Below are 19,040 nucleotides of genomic sequence, written 5' to 3'. Positions count from 1 at the left end.
TATACTGCTTGTACTGCTAAAAGCCACTCTCAAGGCTGATATCTAAACACAGGAAACAAGAGCGAGACCAAGCACAGAAGCACAGGGCTAGCCTCCTTCACAAATAGAAGACCATTTCCAATCATTCTACAAATCCGTCTGATATGTCCCACTTTTAGTAGTTCTCCATGGTGGCCAGCAAGTTCTGCTTTCAAACTGCAATCGGAAATACATGCACTCAGTTCTGTATTCTTTGCTCTGGATGCATTGGGTGCTTTTTCTCGTGAAAATGCACACTTGCACACTTATACACTTGCATATGCACAAAATGCAAGTGCACAAAGGCACCACTAATCCAACACAGGTTCAGATTTTGATAATTAATCATCAATGCTGCAGTTAGCATACTATCACACAGTCAGCATCCTAAAAATAGCTGAAGGACTTTGGCTGTCTGCCCGGCATTCCCTAACTGTCAATAAGTTATCTTCACCCTTGCGCACACATGCAGCTTTAAGCCCTACAGTACCACAAACATTAACTGCCATGTCTACCAAAACACCACAAGTTAATATTGCTAATTCGGACGCCATCAGATACACCAGGAAATAAGTTTAATTTATTTTATAGGTTGTTCACTAGAAATAAATGAATGTACTAAGCATCGGTGTCAGGAACCCTATCCGTCCTCTTTGATGTTAAAATACCAGACAAAATGGTGAGGGCATATCTCTGCTGTTTGTTTGCACTGTCAGTTGTTTTGTCTGCTCTCCCAAGTTTTAGTTCAGCTCTCCCGGCATTTTATCTGCTCTGGTTGACGATCCATCTCTATCAATCCCCCATCTTTGTCTCGGCCTCTCTGATTCCAACACAACTCCTCCTCACTGGGCGTTTTGATGACGCTTACAGATAACAAGGCGTCTAGTATTGTGGCTCCTCTTATTTTCATTTGTGTCCCTACGCTAAGGAATGTCTGCTTTTCATATTGCCGTTATAGTTGAGTTGCAATGCAGACCGATGAAAAACTGAATTATGTAACTACATTCATTTCATGAGATAGCATGAACAATAGTCCTGGCATATCTTAATGCTCACAAGTGCAGATTTATTTTCAAAGAGTGATGACATGTTTTTTTTCTTTGATAAAGAATTGTAATTGCCATTTGCTTTGCACATATCAAAACAGCTGAAATCGCTAGCAAGGAGGCAAGCACGTCTTGGGCATTTCCCAGAATGAAGTGGAAAAATAACTTGCTACTGTAATATGCAGTCAATAACGGATCCATGGTCTACACAAGACAGATGCCTCAGGTATAGAATATCACCAAGTATCTTAAAAACCAAAGCCTTCAGGCAACACATTGATTCATCCACTGCACAAGTTATACATTATAGGCAGTTTATGAGGTCACAGGCTGAGGAAAACTCTTGAGCACTGATTGTTACTGTAATGAAGCCAGGCTAGGAGGGTTAAGGGGGATTCCAGGGGGTCAACTGGGGCGAAGAGAGTCAGAAGTTGAAGCCGGGAATGTTTTTCCTCGCCAGCCTGGCCTTCCCTTGACACAAGTCTGTGTGCCAAAGGAACAGATGCACCCCACAGCCAGGGTTTAAAAACACCTCCCTCCCTCCCTCCCGGTGTTGTCCTCAAAAGTGGCGAACACTGTTACCGAAGCAGAAGACACGGAAAGACAGAAGGCCCTGGACATGGTATCGATGGGAACCCAGCTGCATGCCTAAGAATCCAACTGTTTATCTGTTTACTAAGTGCATGCAACAAGACTCTCTGCGGCAGTGTGTGTGTGTGTGTGTGTGTGTGTGTGTGTGTGTGTGTGTGTGTGTGTGTGTGTGTGTGTGTGTTTGTGTGTGTGTGTGTGTGTGTGTGTGTGTGTGTGTGTGTGTGTGTGTGTGTGTGTCTGTGTTTGTTTGTTTGTTTGTTTGTGTGCGTGTGTGTGCAGCTGAAAGAAGATTTTTACAATTCCTTAACCATTCATTCAAGTGTATGTGTATGTGTGAGTGCGTGTGTGTGTGTGTGTGTGTGTATGTGTGAGTGCGCGTGTGTGTGTGTGTGTGTGTGTGCGTGTGTGTGCGTGTGTGTGTGTGTGTGTGTTTGTGTGTGTGTGTTTGTGTGTTTGTTTGTTTGTGTGCGTGTGTGTGCAGCTGAAAGAAGATTTTTACAATTCCTTTACCATTCATTCAATAAACGTTCATAATTTTATCCTGTTTTTCCTTATCTGAAATCCTGACAGTCACGAACGATCCACATGCACAGCTGGATATTTCACAGTGGGAACTTCGGGTCAAGTGGTGCAGTAGTTAAAGGGCTCCACAGCAGCCCTATCCCATTACATGGGCCAACAGCCGTCGAACAGCAGCCCTCTGTTCGCTAACCCACAGCCTAAATCTCTGCTGGACCTAAACACACTGAGCTGGTAGTAGTGTAGTGGGGGTGGGGGGGGTGGCATGGCCGGATGAGGGTGAAGTTCAATGCTGGACACAGTGGGGAGGAAATCCTGTCTGAGTCATAGGTGAGGGGTCACTGGGGGTCAGTTCCTATCCTAAATCTTCAGTTTGGGGTTGTCAGATAAACTCTGACCTTGGACCAGCCTTTTGAAGGGAGACTTGTGTATTTCACCTAAGACAGAGCAGCTGTCTTGAACAGACAGGGTGCTTATTATTGAATCATGTCTGTGTCTGCAGACCACATTGAGAGTTTTGTTTCAAATAAAACCTCAAAGCAGAAATACCACAGTCCTCTTCAAACATATCAGAAGATTTGATCCATCATCACCCAGAGAAAAACATAAAACATAACATACAGCCGTCCCCAACTGTGTACCATGCGGGGAGCTCCTGGGCGGACAAGATTTCACATCCCTTTTTGTTGACAATCAATCTGGTTCACCAACATAAAAGTCTGGCTGTGATGCGGGCTGCAGTGAAACAGGATCCTGCAGACACAAACTCAAATGGGGAAAAGAGTGAGGGACACAGAGAAAGGAACGGAGTGAGAGAGAATGGAAGGAACAGTGCACTGCTCTGCTCTGTCTCCAATCAACTTGACATGTGCGTCTTGTGACTATACTCTCTGCGCCTCCGTTGGAAACCCCACACGCCAATTTCAACAAACGGTGTTGTGGGGAGTGGCAGGCAGGAAGTGGGTGGGAACAGCCAGAAATAAATAAAAAAGAAAAGATGAGGGAGAACCTTAAATTTCCTATTTTATTTTGTTCAAGGGAGACATGGAATTAACACTGCAGTATATAAACAAATGTCATCTTTTTGAATTTTCAAGAAATGGAATCTTACTCCCACACTGTTGGTCCTTCAAGTAAAGTCACACATTTCACAGCTCCAGCACATCCAGCATCAACCTGATCATATCATAAGCAGTCAGTCACTTTTACTCCAGATTCACACTCCCCTCCTCTCTGGCTTGAAGCTAGCCAGCCTGTGTTCATACTGAGAGCCAAACCAAATCATTATGCCCTTCTCCTTATCCGGTGCCTCAACCTGACACACTGTATCAGGTTATCTTGCATGTATCCAAGTGTGTGTGTTTGTGCGTGTGTGTGTGTATGTGTGAGTGTGTGTGTGTGTGTGTGTGTGTGTGTGTGTGTGTGTGTGTGTGTGTGTGTGTGTGTGTGTGTGTGTGTGTGTGTGTGTGTGTGTGTGTGTGCACGCCTGTGTGTTAATGGAGAATCATGTGTCATCTCCAGGAAAGAAGGGAAGACAGCGAGAAAGGTGGGGGCAAAGGAAGACAGAAAAAGAGATTGAAAGACCTGGAGAGAGTTTACAAGAAAAACTATAAAAGAAAATAATTGTAGTTTTTTTAGTGGCTACTTTATCACCAAATAATAAATGGTTGGGTACAATGTTACTACCATTTGAGCATTATGCTAATATTCTGACTTCAGTTCTTTCAGACATCATACATGGAAGGAGTGCTTTTCTCTTTTTTTCTAACTTCACTATAGTGTGGGTTGAGGGAGTGAGCTCTAAAAATAAAACACATGTTCCTCCAGGTCTGTGGGAGCAGGGGCCCCCAGCGTATTGTTTTGGAATATGGGGGAGGACAGGGAGGATCTGGCCTAGAGAGAGATACTGCAGAGTGGATACAGGCAGAGGGGGATGGGCTGCTGTACTTTCAAGAAAAGAGTTGAGGAAATATTCTTTCTTGCACGCAAAAGAAGTGCAATCTCTTTTGCAACGCATGTTACATGTTAAAGTCAATTCTGGCCAGTTGCACAAATAGACATTCTCTCCTTTCCTGTAACCATTAGGGGGTTGAAATCTGGGGCAGTATGTGTGTGTGTGTGTGTGTGTGTGTGTGTGTGTGTGTGTGTGTGTGTGTGTGTGTGTGTGCGTGTGTGTGTGTGTGTGTGTGTGTGTGTGTGTGTGTGTGTGTCAGGAATGGGGTGAGGGGTGGTCAGGAGGATTACTGTCCATAATGCTGAGTACACCCCAGCTGAAAAGGTGCATCCATATCCATATAAACAGTAGGGAGAAGAGTTAAAAGTATCTTAAGTGGCAGAGTATGTGCTTATGCATTCACACTGCAAAAACCACCTACAGCGTGTGATAACAACTGAATAAAAGGACTATATCCATCAAGCTGAAGCGGGCAGACCAGCAGTTAAGAGCTCTTTTGGTGAGGAATGAGTTAAAGCCAGCTGACTGAGATGTGAGGGGGGAGTTTGCATAGAACAGAGCAGGGGAAATGAAGGGATATTAACTGAAAAATAAGCATGAGTGCCGAAGGGGGCTGGATGTATCACGTGTCTGGATTTAGCACCAGTCCTCCTACCTTCTACTTCTGTCTGTGTAGACTGTTCAGCAAAGTGGAAGAGGCACGAGTGGGGGAGGTGTGTGTGTGTGTGTGTGTGTGTGTGTGTGTGTGTGTGTGTGTGTGTGTGTGTGTGTGTGTGTGTGTGTGTGCGTGTGTGCGTGTGTGTCTGTGTGTCTGTGTGTCTGTGTGTAAGGAAAGCAAAAGAGAGAGGGAGAGTAAAGTTAGAAAAAGTGTAAGATATACAAAACAATTAGGAGAGAGTGTGTGGGAGCTGTCACCAAATATCTAGGTCAGTATCATAAAACCATCAAATCTGATCTCCCATAAAACAAAGCTTTTTTAAGTCAGACCGTCATGCTTTAATGTTCAATCACTGATGAATAAGCAGGCAAACTATAGTGGGTCTACTATGCAAATATCATATTACAGTATGCTACCAGGAGTGAAGAGGAAGAATATATAATAGGAATATGTATAGTGATGGAGTGATGGAGAGCATTACTTGTGTGCTGTGTTTAATAAACTTTTTCCAGTTCCATTCCATTCCATCATACTTAACCGTGTATACAGTATAGCTACAACATTCAAGCATGCACTGCTATGCTAATAACACATAACACTGACAGAGGACATTCTGCATAATGATACTTTCGGTTTATGTTTATAAAATGTGGTTGCCTATTTTATAAAAGTTCTGTACTTTTCCTAATATACTTTTGAATGCAGCCTTTTACTTGTAAGTGCAGTTTTGATACTTTTACTTAAATAGTTCTTCCGCCGATGACTGATTTTTGAGGGATTTTTTACAGTCATTAGCATTTCTGAATGAATAACACACATCATAATAGGACAAGGTAGGATATATAAAAGAACAAGAAATAAAAGCATTTTAGTCTATCTACACTCACTATGCAGTGTACCTCTTATGAGTATACTGCAGATACCTAAGGATGATTCAAACAAATAAATAATACTACAGTCCAACAGACATTTGTTAAAGGAGCATTTTTGTGTTTTGGATTATATGATTACTATCATCTTTATGGTGCTTTGTCATTGTGGAGGTGCGTGCGTGGTGGGCGTGTCATACCGGGGAGTGTCTGTGTTGAGCCAATCAGACTTCGGACGTAAGGTCGATGGGCGTGACCACTCCTCCCACACTATCCTGTCCCAGCTGCAGCACGCTTTTGTTGAAACTCAGTCAGACAGTCGGCTCTTCACAGAGGTGCACTTTTATGTTGCTTACCAAAACGTGATTTAAAACCTGACAACAGCAGTGTCGCATTCAGAGAGCGCCTTCAACTCGATGTGTTCTTAACTTACAGTGCCAGTTTTGAAAACTAAAATTAGTTTTTTACTCTGATCGCGTGAAGTTGTTCAAACAGGGCAAGGTGTCGTGAACAAGGCAACCGGAGTCCTGGAAGAGAGAAGGATTTGTTTTTCTTGAACAAGTTTCCTGTCGGTTTTATTGGAGGATGACAGCTGCCATGTACAGTTTGTAGACATTTGAAATGCTCTTGAAAAGGAGAAAGTAGGCTTATGCTACCTTTCATCCTCCTCGCTGGATATCTATGGAGAGGGGGTCCTGTATGCTCTCACGCAGCTCTTGGAGTAATTTGCGGCCGAGACAACACCGTGAGTGTTGAATTCACCGACCTGGATAGCAGAAGCAGACACACTTAACCTCATTTGAATGCCTGTGCAAGGAGTTTGCTGGTTTCTGTGCTGCAGGCAGGGCTTCAGTTTGCTCGGACGGGACTATGGGGAGAAAGAGGAGGAAGAGTCCTTTGAATTGCGCAACAAGGAGGACTTGACTCCGAATGGACGGGTAAAAACTCTCCACCTGCACTAGACAAATACTTGCTCATGCGCATGAGTAGCCTATTATATACAGCTTATAGCAGTGTGAGCATATGCATTTACAATGACAAGCACTCACTGTGAAAACATTCCTGTACGTCTCTCAAATTATACCATGAACATTTCATAAAACGGGGCTAATTCATGAGCATAATTTCACTTTTGATATGATTAAATATCTTGATATAAAAACTATTATTTTTGAAGAAAATGACGTTTTGACTTTTAAAAGTATGGTAGCAAATGCAACTATGTTGTTTGTGAAGATCAGCAACTATTTCTATGCAAGCCTCAATCACTGATGCAGGATACAGAATGCTCATGCTGGTGCTGGTTAGTTTGACGTTAAGTTTTGCATGGTCTTGATGGCTTTGGCAACATTGTGCAACCCCCCCACCCCACGCACACACACACACGCACACACACAAAGTCACAAACACACACTCACACACACACACACACACACACACACACACACACACACTGCAAGCTGTAAAACCCAGTGTGTTGAACTAATGTTATGTGTTGACCCCGTCTGCTCAATTGCAAATAAGACTGTGGCCTTGTCTTCTCTGTAATGTTAGTCATCTGATCAGGCGCAGAGAGTTCAGCATTGTCCACCCACTTGTGAAGGGGCATTGTTGCCTTGAATTGAGGTAGGCTCTATCTGTATGACCAAACGTACAGCTCTTTATGTACAGTATCTTATAAATATCAACCTTGAATATTATTTCTGGGGATTTTCCATTTTAATAAACATCTGTCTGGCTGCATTAAAGGATAATGTTCTCATTCATTTTGAGCCATTGACTCCTGTGCAAGCTTAATTTTTATTATGTGTTATTTGGTACCACAGGCCTAGATATTCTGTGCTGCTAACACTAATGGCAAGCCCTTGTGTGAAAGTAATTCCACCTGGAGCCAATGCTTGCATAGCCTGCTTATCTTTGTATTGGCCCTTTTGTCTGCTCTCAACCAAGCAGTGCGACACCACAGCGATTTGCATGAAAACGTTGAGAACAGATAAGTTTTACACAGTTATTGCCCCAACAGAAGTTGAGCTGCCACCAGATAAGGGCAACATCTGTTGCTCAGGGGTATCCAGAGAGGTGTTGGTGTGTCACACTCTTCTTCTTGGCAAACATCCCTGAGGCTGTCTAGGTCATAATGTACCATCTGGTTGGCCATTGGTGGCCAAAGGAGCCAAACCCTGCTCCATATTCACAATCAATACAAGGTCATAGTAACAAGTCCCAATGGAGATGCCTTGTGGCTTTTTAAAGTGAGATGCTGAGGTCTCCTTTCCCTGTGTATTTCCCCAATTCCTCATTGAAATGCTTCAGTTTAACGTTGGTTTGTTACAGAATAGTAGGCGTTTTTTAAAGAATAAAAGGGCACAATGAGATAATATCCGTCATGAGGAGTTGGGTTCTTGGCCTATATTAGGTCTCTTGAAGATAAGTTGCATAGCATATTGCTGTTTTTTGAATTATGTAATTGTTACACAATAATAATTCCTAAGTCAAGGCTGTCTCTATCATTTTGTGGCATAAGCTGCTGCAGTGCAACAATGACTAATGTAAAGCTCCTAATGCTTCTCTATCTTTAGAGCTGCTCTCTTCCCTACGGTGGTCTTACATCAATGATTAGCGTCTTGAATCTATTGATTTTGAGCTCGTAAATATTCATAAATGGTAATTGACTTGTTCAGAGCTATAATAATAATAGTCTGCCTGACCCTATTAAACTGAGTGATATATTTACCACTGAGAACCATTCTGTCTTAATTTATCATGTGATCAGGCCTGTTCAGTTTATCTGATTACCTTTTAATGGGAGGAACCACTTTATTGACTGTTGTAACTGGCAGTGTTTTACCTAGTAACCAAAGGCAGTAAACACATATCTTTTGACGTGAAAGCGCCTTTTTGTTATAATGAATCCTCCCAGTGTTTGGAAGTTATTGATTGTTGATGTCCTGGTACTTGCAACAACCAATCGACTTTCACAAATACTATTTCCTCCTTATCTGTGTTCCTAGTTTATGCTGGGTGGGTGTTGTAACTTTGTGTCAGTAGTTCACACAGAGCTAATAATTACGACCATAGCTGAAACACTCTAAGGCAATATCATCAGCTGACCCGCTCTTAGCCAACGCAATTTCGTGGCCCTCCCCATAGAATAATATACAGATCTTACTGGTACTGTTTGGCTTTCCATGGTGTCAACGAAGGGGGTGGGGTGGAGGATTAAAGATGGTCTACATCAATGATTCCCAAGGAAAGCCCCTTAGGCTACGTTCCATCCCTTTATCCAGGGAGCTCTTTTTTTCGTCCAGAGCTTGACAAGCCGCATTTTCAGACAGCAGGGCAGACCTCCCTGGGTGTATGTGTATGTGTCTTTTGGGCTTCGTAACACTGAAATACTCCATTTAGTAGGCCTCTGTCCAGCTCCTGCCAGGGATGACCGCAGTAACCCACAGGTCCGGTGGAGTCTCCCTCGCTCAAGACATCCAAAACCTTCACCACAATCTCCTGCGTTGCTTTCCAACATGCTGCCAGAGGATCCCACGATGTGCAGCATCCACAGCAGCACCAAAGCCATAGGCAAGAGGCAACACTCTGTTCCTTGCCAGGACTCTTCTCACTGAGGTTGGAATCGTGAGTCAGTGCTGACGCTTGTGTAGGCATCGGGCCTTAAGGGCACAGGACCATGTCAGAACCCTCTCCCCTGCGTGTTTACAGTCCTCACTCAAAGAAACTGCTCTCCAGCAGCTGCCCAAACAGTCCCACTGAGCTGAATGCATCCAGTGTTGGGACAGCAAGGCACTAATTTTAGGACAGGACATCCGTCATTTTCTCGTCTTTCCATGTTTCCACTGTAACTTTATTCACTTTTTTTATGTAACGTGAAGTCGCGTTTACTAATAAACTACCACCACAGAGTGTTTCGAGGGCCTGCACAGTTGTAAGTGTGGGCTGTGAGTACCGCAGTGCATCCTGTATACTTGGAACAAATGGGCACAGTCCCGGCTACGCTAAGAGCGGGTCCAATTAACCGTCACTACTGCCCTCTGTCTTCAGAGGTGTCACGGTACGCTGGTTTATATTTGGTTTCCGTTGCGTCTCTGCCTCACCACCTCCAGGCCACACATCTGGTCTTCAGGCTGACACTGGCTGAGCCCAAGCATTTCCTCCTGGTTACTCAGCTTCCCTGGAGAGCTGAAAAGAGAGGGAGCGAGAGAGAGAGAGAGAGAGAGAAGGAAAGTGAGAGAGCAAAGGGGCGGGGGGATGTTGGAGCGGAAGTCAGCCACGGAACGAACACATCACGGCATCTTTTCCCTCTTTCCCTCCATGCTCCACTCTAGTCTGGAGTGATTCATCCCCTGCCCGTCCAAAGGGAGAGCTTTTGCCAGGCCTCTGCATCGCACGCTATCCTTGTTCCCCCGTCACACAGCCCATTAACTCTATTGGAAAGCTAGTTTTCTGAGAATTGTCACGTTTTGTGGGGAATTACTCAAAATACTTGATCTACCTGACCCATTAGTTTATTGATTCTCTGATTACTTTACAGCATGGAATTGCAGCTCTGCAGTCATTGCTGTAATTAGTATTGACGTGTCGTCTTTTGTCTGATTTTCTTCTCTGGGGCGGTTGGCTTGGTTAAATGCTTTATGGTTAACAGACGTGTAGGGAGGGAGTGACCATACAAACTCTCTTTCATTCACAAGTTCCTTATGACACTGTTCAGTTATTCTTGCCTTTCTGGTTTGACATTTACAGTAATCTCTCTGTGAGTTAAACATTAATCAGAAGTCTTTTTCCTCATTTGCCTCCGAGGCCATCTGCTTTATAAATAGAACACAGACTCTGTACTCTCGTCCATAAATTTACAGTTGATGTTTTGGTTGTTATTTTTGAGCCATCCAAGAAGAAGCAGTATACTTTTTCGCAGGATAAGGGCTATACTTAGGCCAGTTTGCCCAGTAGTAAAGTGTGGTGTATGAACTTTGAGGGGCCCAGAGCTGACCTGGATAGAGTTTCAGGTAGGCCAACACCCCCGAGCTAGGCCAGGGCAGCCACAGGAGCTGGCTCAAGGCTGTGGCTCACAGAGACAACAAGTCAGGCCACCGGGACACACAGTGCTGCCCTGCACACCGGGGAATCTGTCCAAATTGCACACAGGCGAGCTCTAATGTGTGATGGGGTTTTCCAAGGTCAGGTTGAGAATCTAGGGGCCCAAACACCGTGAAAGGAAACATCCTAAGCCATCCTCTGCTTAACAGGGGCGTCTTGGAATGAAAAAGTTCATTGTTCCAGCCATGAAATTTGATTTTACGTGTCTGCCAGTGGCAGCCCCATTTGTAGTCGGTAGAGCACTAGCACTAACTCCAGTTTCCATTCAAAACTGATGTCCAAGAAAGTTATCTCTGCAGTCTGTAACTGCAGAGATAACTTCTACATTAAACTAGTAATTTGTCTAAGATTTGCGGCTTTGTTAATCAGATAATCAACATAAGTAAAACCATCATTTACTACACAAAGTGCTGTTTCTATACAGTATAATACTCCCCATATGTCTCTTGGTCACTTGTATTGCTCTGCTAACTTTTTACACTATAAGAATGTAGAAAAGATTAAGGGAAATATTTCTATTATGAGTGTCAAAGACCAGGGTTATTTTTAGGTTAACAACCTTCTCAGATAAATGACTGATCTGAATAAAAGCTGGTTGGGGTGCATGCAGCTATTGCACAAAAGATTCCTCTGTTCCCCTACTCCTATATTGAATGAGCCTGTTTTGCATGCCATATTTCTCTCCTCCAGCTCACCCCTTGCAAGTGAAAGCCAAGCATTACAGGAACAGAGCAGCTATGTGCTAAGACTGCCAGGGCCGACTGCATGCTCTACTGTAACATGGCCACTGAAGGCAAACTATTGAGGGATCACTCCAACCTGCGGACTAGTTCTAAGGACAGACTACTGTTGGTTGTTTGTTTTGCATTATCATATGTTGACCCAATTCTCTCTCTTCTGTTGACAGAGTCCAACTGAGGTGACTGTTTCTCAACCAACTCGCACAGCCAATGGAACAAATGGGTAAGGAGTGAGAGAAACTGATTTTTTTTCTTCTTCTTTTTTACCTCTGGTTTCGGAAGTTATAGTTCCTTGTTTTAGTTCTACACTACCTCTGAGTGTTGGGGATTTCTGTATTTAGGCATATACTTGTAAGTGATGGCCAGTCACTTGATTTTCACTGCAGTGTATGTTCACTCATGGGGCTTTCCTCATGTGCCTAGCCATGACACATGTGCCTAACCTCATATCCACACATCCTTATTTGTGTACAAATGCACGCGGAACAGACTCACATGTTTATCTGACATTTCCAAGCTGCAACTTTCGATAGCTAATGGACAATGCCACTTTCAGTTTTTCTTAATAACCTCTTGACCATTTGGGTTTTGCCATTCAAAGCTTGGTTTGGCTGCTGTTAGTGGTCACATTGTCAAATAATATGTCAATCTTCAACCTAGAGGATCGAGACCACTGTTGTAATGTCAATTTAATTCCATCCAGCTTCCATATTAACAAATTGAATTATTGTGTTAGCTTGAAGGTTGCTAACTCAAACTGCCTGTTACAAGGGACTGCTATGTGTGTCATGAATAATGAAATTTAAATGGTCATGTGGTTGACAAGTGAATGCTAGTACCAGTGAAAAGGAGTGATTCATGGAGGGCTTCATCCAGACTATTAGTGCAGGGCTGTGATCTCAGACAGTGATGCAGCCAGGCTCTGCTCCATTCTGTCTCTGGCATCATGCCTTTATCACCCCCTCCCCCCCCCCTCTCCCCCACCCCTTTTCCCTCATCCACAATCTCTACAGTACATCTGCCGACTCACAGACAATAAGTCACAAAGCTCGACTTGTACGACTGTCATACACCACCGATGAATAGATGAGGGTCTGCAACAACTCTCAACAAAAAGAGAGCTGATTCAGGAAGTTGCTAGGGCATACATTTTGCTGCTGTCATATTGGACATGCTGTCTCCTGATGTTTGAAAGGATTGAAGGAAGGCAAGACGTGAGGAGGGAGGCAGGCTAGCATTGTGACTCAGTCCTACCTCAGCAGCACACCCAGAAGAGGTGTGGCTCGGATGCGTGTGTGCGTACAATGTGTGCCTTTTCTACAGCATAGTGGAAGTGGCCTCAGGCCACATGGCATAATGAACTACTGGTTTTGAAGGGAGTGTGTTAAAATCCTGGCTGTAATCATTACAGAGTGCAGAGATTAGAGAGTGTAGTGCTTGGTCATTACCTGGCCAATGGCGGGACACGCCCAGAAGTTTAAGAGGGAAAGCAAAGATAGGCTCTGATAAGCCTGGGAATTGTGATTCAGAAAGTAGTGCTACATACATGTATCTTTAGTGTCATGTAACAGGCAAGGCAGGAAATGAAATGTCCAGAAAGAGATATTCAACTAAACTTGAGATAGTGACAAACTGAGGGCATTTCTTTTTGTTTTACCTGACTGAGGTTAATATGGTGATGATGCTCAGATACTTTGTCAGGCTGTAGGCCTGATGTGGTTAGAGAGGGCTATCGGCCCACGTCTTTCAAAACCAAGTGGTCGGTACAGACACACATCTTATGTGTATTTTCAGGGGTCTCTTAGAGTTCTTGGGTTGAAAGGAGTATGACCAATGCATTTTGTATATACTATGCTATAATTGCATGTACATATTTACATTCATATTCACAATCATGATTTGTGTGTGTTATATATTTTGTCTTTGAGCATATAGAACAAATAGCTGCATGCTATCACTCAAGATATATTACAGATCAAGCGTGTATACATTTTTGTATGTGAAAAGTTTTGGGTGATATATTCTTCAAATACATTTATTATAATATTTCTGTCACATACTGTCACTATTAAATCCAGAAAGTCACACCTGAAGTCAGAACAGAAAGAAATGCTCCATACGTTGATTGATGTGTAACTGTAGCGACTTGAGAGACTGGAAAACACAGTTTTGAAATGATAAAATGAGTTTGACCTGTGTCAAGAGTACTGTAATGGATGTGTTGTGTGTTAGCACTGACCTCTCTCAATTGTAAGCAGCTTAACGAGGGTGTGAATGATGGGCATATCTCTGCAGCTGACAGTGTGAGGTCTCTGCTGTCCGTCTCTCAGTCAGCACAAAGTGCCAAGCAGCTTGCTCCCTCCTGCTGTGCTCACACTCAAATTAGTCTTGCATCATCATTATTTTTTCATCCCCACTTTCCTGACTCTCAGGTTCCTTCCTATAGGAGGGGCAGAGTACAAACTGTACCAGAGGGAGAGGGGACACTTGAGGACCTCTCAGTCTTACTTTCTCACCAATTCTATCCGATCTCTCATTATACCCCCTCCAATCTTCTGGTGTGTGCTGCCAGACTGGCTGAATGAGACCAAGTGTGTGTGTGTGTGTGTGTGTGTGTGTGTGTGTGTGTGTGTGTGTGTGTGTGTGTGTGTGTGTGTGTGTGTGTGTGTGTGTGTGTGTGTGTGTGTGTGTGTGTGTGTGTGTGTGTGTGTGTGTGTGTGTGTGTGTGTGTGTGTGTGTGTGTGTGTGTGTGTGTGTGTGTGTGTGTGTGTGTGTGTGTGTGTGTGTGTGTGTGTGTGTGTGTGTGTGTGTGTGTGTGTGTGTGTGTGTGAACCATCCAGCCATCACAAATTGGCCTTGTTTACAGCTTCTGCAAATGTCAAAAATTTTCATTTGCATCACTCAGTTTCACCATCAAAGTAACTCCTTTTGAACGAGGAAGTCACTTACACTCTATCATAAAATGTCTTGCTGATCAACATCCACAAACTCAGACTTCCTGTCACATACACCCCCCCCCCCCTTCTCCTCCTCTTTTCTCAAAACATGATTTTTTTTCCCCTCTCCCCTCTGCCTAGTCCAGAGTTTCTTGGCAGTGGTCTTGAGTAAACAGCGTATTTTTAGCTGGGAGGTCATATAGGCCCAGTCTTAATCACCACATTCCCATTTTCCCACCAGCCCAGCTTCAGCCAGAGGCCCTTGCAGTCAAACCATGCACTGTGGGGGGAGGGGATAGAGACTAGAGAGAACTGGGTCTCTACAAAGAGAAACTGATTACTTTAGTGATGCAGTGTGACCCACTGTATTTTACTGAAGGTCGCCTCAGAGAGTGTTATTTATCACTGGCGCTTGTTCGAACGTCTAATAAACTGTGTCACTTGATGTACAACTGTCACTTGTGTACAGTTTATGAGCCCGGGTATCAACAAAGAGGCAGCTGGTTTGAAATCATTTGTTTGGAACCACACAGGCATTTCATTGATCAAATTAATCTTTCTGTATTTCTGTGACACATCTGAACAACAACGGTCACACTATTTTGTTGTTGCAACTATGCATGTTCATGTGGCAAAAAGGACCCACTTTGTATGCTGAAACATGTCTCCACTGTTTCCACTGCGGTCATCAAAGCCCGAGAGCAAGGACACTACTTTTTATAACTTTAATTAGCGTCTCGCCATTTTGATTAGACCCTGGACTGAAATCAATTACTCGATGCTCCAGCAGCTTCCACCAGACACACGGTCACAAACTAATCAACTCATGGTGCAGCTCATTTTCGGTGGATTTAAGTGTGTCACCATGAAAGGACTGCAGACAATATGCTTGTCAGTGTTGATTACCTTATGTCAGTGTTTGGAAACAGCCCATATGCTGTTGCTTTGAATCCACCTATAGCTTTTGTAAATAAAGATGCTTTTACATAATTGTTGGTAAAAATGGGAAGCACAGGAAAACATCCCGTTATTCAGACTGGTCTGGGATCACATATGTGATTACAGTCAATAGTTGTACTTCAGTTGTTTAAACCAAATGGGAGTTATTGTTGCTCCTACTGACGTGAATGCGGAATGTCAAGACCACCGATTCCTGAATTAATTTTGATCATTGGGAATTTTATTTTAAACAATTACTTCAGTTATTACTCCTCACATACTTACTGTGACAGAACACTGTCGAGGCATCATGGCATGATGCTCAAGATTCAAAGGGTTTTTAGATTGCACTAATGGGCTTAAATCCAAACAGCCTTGAATACAGTGACGTTAAAATGAATTGGTTTAATGCTGATAAAAAGATCATACCTTACATCACAGCCATACAGGTGTTTCCACTAATGTGACAGATGAGTGTGCAAAGACTGTATTGACTGTCCTGTTAGTTTTGTTGCACCTGTTAGGGCAGAACAACGTATTCCTTATATCATTCTTTTAAGAACGTGGTAATTGTTGACCTCATGAAATTCCACGTTAACCACCACCCAAGTCAAACTTAGAAAATGTGCGCTACAGTGTCATATGTGTTCTTAAAATACCGCCAGTTAATGAAATATCATTCAATTGTATTATGTTAATGTTGAGCATTTTTTAGCAATGTAAGCCATTCAGTTTTGGCATTTTAACTTTATTTAATAGTTTGTAAGATAGAGAAAAGGTGTCGAGTTTAAATTGGTATAACATTTTAAATGTAATTATTCTTGATTGTTGACCCAGTTGATTTGGCTTTGCAAAAGAAAAAAAACAAATTGATGATGCGTAGAAGGAGAGTAAAGCGATACCTGAAACTGCTGGTGTTAATACTCCTATTTTGTTGCATTAGAAATATAAATGTGTGATGTCTAGGTATGAAATAGATCTGAAATTGTATCTCTGAAAGTGAATAAGTAAAGCTAACTCAAACTTGTATTGGGGACAATTGTTGATGAATAGAAGAATATTGAAGGACTTATCTTAATCATCAGTCATATCACACAACATTTGATTGGCTTTACACCATATATACAGACTTTCCGTTCAGAGGTTAGAGGACATTTACATTCACATGACTGCACAGGATGTACAGATGCACTCTAGTTGTATTTTTAAAACATATCTGTGTGTTGGTATCTCCCCGTACCTTCCTCTCTTCTTTTCTGACTCTTTTTCATTTTCATTACTTCCTCCTCCCATTCCTATTCTTAATGAGAGCCAGCAATTTATTTGCAGGGCTGAGTTAACCTATGCGATTTTGGCCGCTCTGACATTATAATTTTCATAACCAAATAATTGTAATATTTGACTGCATTTCTGATTTTCTGATGCATTAAAATGTAGATCTCAAACATGACCCTGAAATACAAAGCAGAAGCATTTTCAACACATTTCAATCTGAGACATTAGTGTGACTTTCAAACGATGCTAGTCCTCTGCAGTAGCTGATGTTTACTCCTCCAGGGGAGGGCCAGAAAGAGAGAGAGAGAGAGAGGGATGCTGTCTGTTCTGCACTCGCTCTATTCTCCGTGCTGTCTAATCCCCATGTCAAATTGTTTCCTGCACTCTGCAGGAAGTTGCCCGCTAAAGGCTCCACCGTCACGGCCTCTGCAGGGATTTCTGGGAATGCGGGGGCGCTAGTATTGGGGGCGAGGGGTTGAATGAAGGTGGGGGTTTTAAGGCTGCTGGACAGCTGTGGAGAACCAAAGGCCCCCACATCAGCAGTGCTTCATTTGCCTCAAGCTGTAAAGCATGTCTTTTTTCCATCAGCCATCTTTTATTTCCTTACGCAATTGAAGAGAGTGTGACTGGAAAATATGTATGGGTTTAATCATGTCGAAATAAAGAAGTGTAACTCTTGGGACACACAAGAAGTGTTGTATTTGTTTGTGTTACATTTACAAGACTTTGCAAAGCAAATCCAGTGGATATGGTCTTTGGGTAACCTTTGACCTGGTCAACATTTTTTAATATAGCAAGAAACATTTGATGTTGTTTTTAAAGAGATACAAATCAAGTCAAAGCCTTAGGGGTATTTGATTGGAGAAAATAACCTTTTTCATTTTCCATCAGGTTTATTTGAAACAGGCCTGTTCTGTTCATTTATTACCTTTTTTCGTTCAGTAACTGTACGGACTGCTTTTGCACTATAAACGTGGTGTTAGTGTGTGTATGTGGGCAGTAGATGCTCATGATTTATATTTATTTTGCCTCTGAGCTTTTTTTAAAAATTAATTAATTTAAGCTGTCATTTACTTGTATTGAGCAGTGAACGTTTTAGAGCGCCTACAAATTAATATTGACATAATGAGACACTAAGCTTTTTTTGGGGAATTACAGCTTTACATTGTCCTTAGTCAGGGAGGTTTTTAACATTAGCCTGGGTTGTGGACACAATGATCAACCTGGCTCTGCTGAGGCAGCATTAGGATTGAAGGTCAGGCTCGTCTGTGCTGCTTAAGGTTGAAATTGAACTCACAAAAAAAGTCACATCTTAAAGTTCTATAAGACTGCTGGTTTAAATCCTGAAGCAGTATGCACCAGTTTGTTTGTTTTTTTAATTTTAGACTTATTAGTATTACTGTGTATACTAAATGGCTGGATGCAAGCCCATTCAAATAACACTAGACTAGTGCTGCAACGATTAATCGAAGAATCAATTATTAATCGATTATTATTAAAATAATCGCCAACTATTTTGATAATCGATTAATCGTTTCAGGTTCCAAAATCTCTGATTTCAGCTTCTCAAATGTGAATATTTTCTGGTTTCTTTAATCCTATTATCACAGTAAACTGAAATATCTTTGTGTTTGACATAAAAATACATTTGAGGACGTCAACATGGGCTTTGGAAAATTGATCAACATTTTTCACCATTTTCTGACATTTTATGGGCCAAAACACTAATCAATTAATAATCGATTAATCGAGAAAATAATCGACAGATTAATCGATTATCAAAATAATCATTAGTTGCAGCCCTAAACTAGACACCACACAATAATGCAAGGCAGCAGGCTATAATCTCCAGTCAAGGCCTCGTTTTTACTATAGATCTAATCCCTCTCTCATTTGGGATGCGTATACTAACTCTGGCTGTCTGGGTGCATGTCTCGGTTATGTAGCTGGGGGTTATTAACAACCTCAAATAACGTTCGCCATCACATTTCTGTTTATTTTGATGCCTATAAGTGGGGTCTGTGCATGCGGGGACTGTCAGAAATCCCCACAGGCTGCTGCTGCAGCAGGCGAGCCCGCTTAGCTATACAACGTGACTGAGTATAATGTGACACGATCCTCTGACTCTCTCCTTCTAACGTCTGTGTGTGCGTGGTGATGCTCCTCAACCCGTCCACATACAAGTACAGAAAAACTGGACCATAATATTGAGTTTCACTGTGTCTGAGCTTAAATTAGAGACTGATTGCAATCAGGTTCTACAATTGCAAATCCAATTTGTGAAGGAAACAGATTGTACACAAATCAAGAATAGATAGGTCCCATTTGAGAGCAAAGACACAGAAGTCAACTAGATAAACCTTGATATAGAAAGGATCCGGCCAGTATA

General features: G+C 42.5%; 1 protein-coding gene across 1 annotated transcript in view; it reads left to right on the top strand.

The window, feature by feature from the left end:
• Nucleotides 1–5,991: 5,991 nt before the first annotated feature.
• plekhh3 (pleckstrin homology, MyTH4 and FERM domain containing H3) overlaps nt 5,992–19,040 on the top strand; it is a 31,202-nt gene continuing 18,153 nt past the window's right edge. The window contains exons 1-2 of the mRNA XM_080044194.1: nt 5,992–6,593; nt 11,669–11,724. Of these exons, the coding sequence (XP_079900320.1) occupies nt 6,459–6,593; nt 11,669–11,724 (191 nt within the window). The 5' untranslated portion in view covers nt 5,992–6,458. The remainder of the gene's footprint in view (nt 6,594–11,668; nt 11,725–19,040) is intronic.

The sequence above is a fragment of the Ammodytes marinus genome (assembly GCF_949987685.1).
Source record: "Ammodytes marinus genome assembly, chromosome: 16".
In the NCBI taxonomy this organism is placed as follows: Eukaryota; Metazoa; Chordata; class Actinopteri; order Uranoscopiformes; family Ammodytidae; genus Ammodytes; species Ammodytes marinus.
Note: the sequence above shows the minus strand (reverse complement) of the source record. Positions and strands in the feature narration are given on the sequence as shown.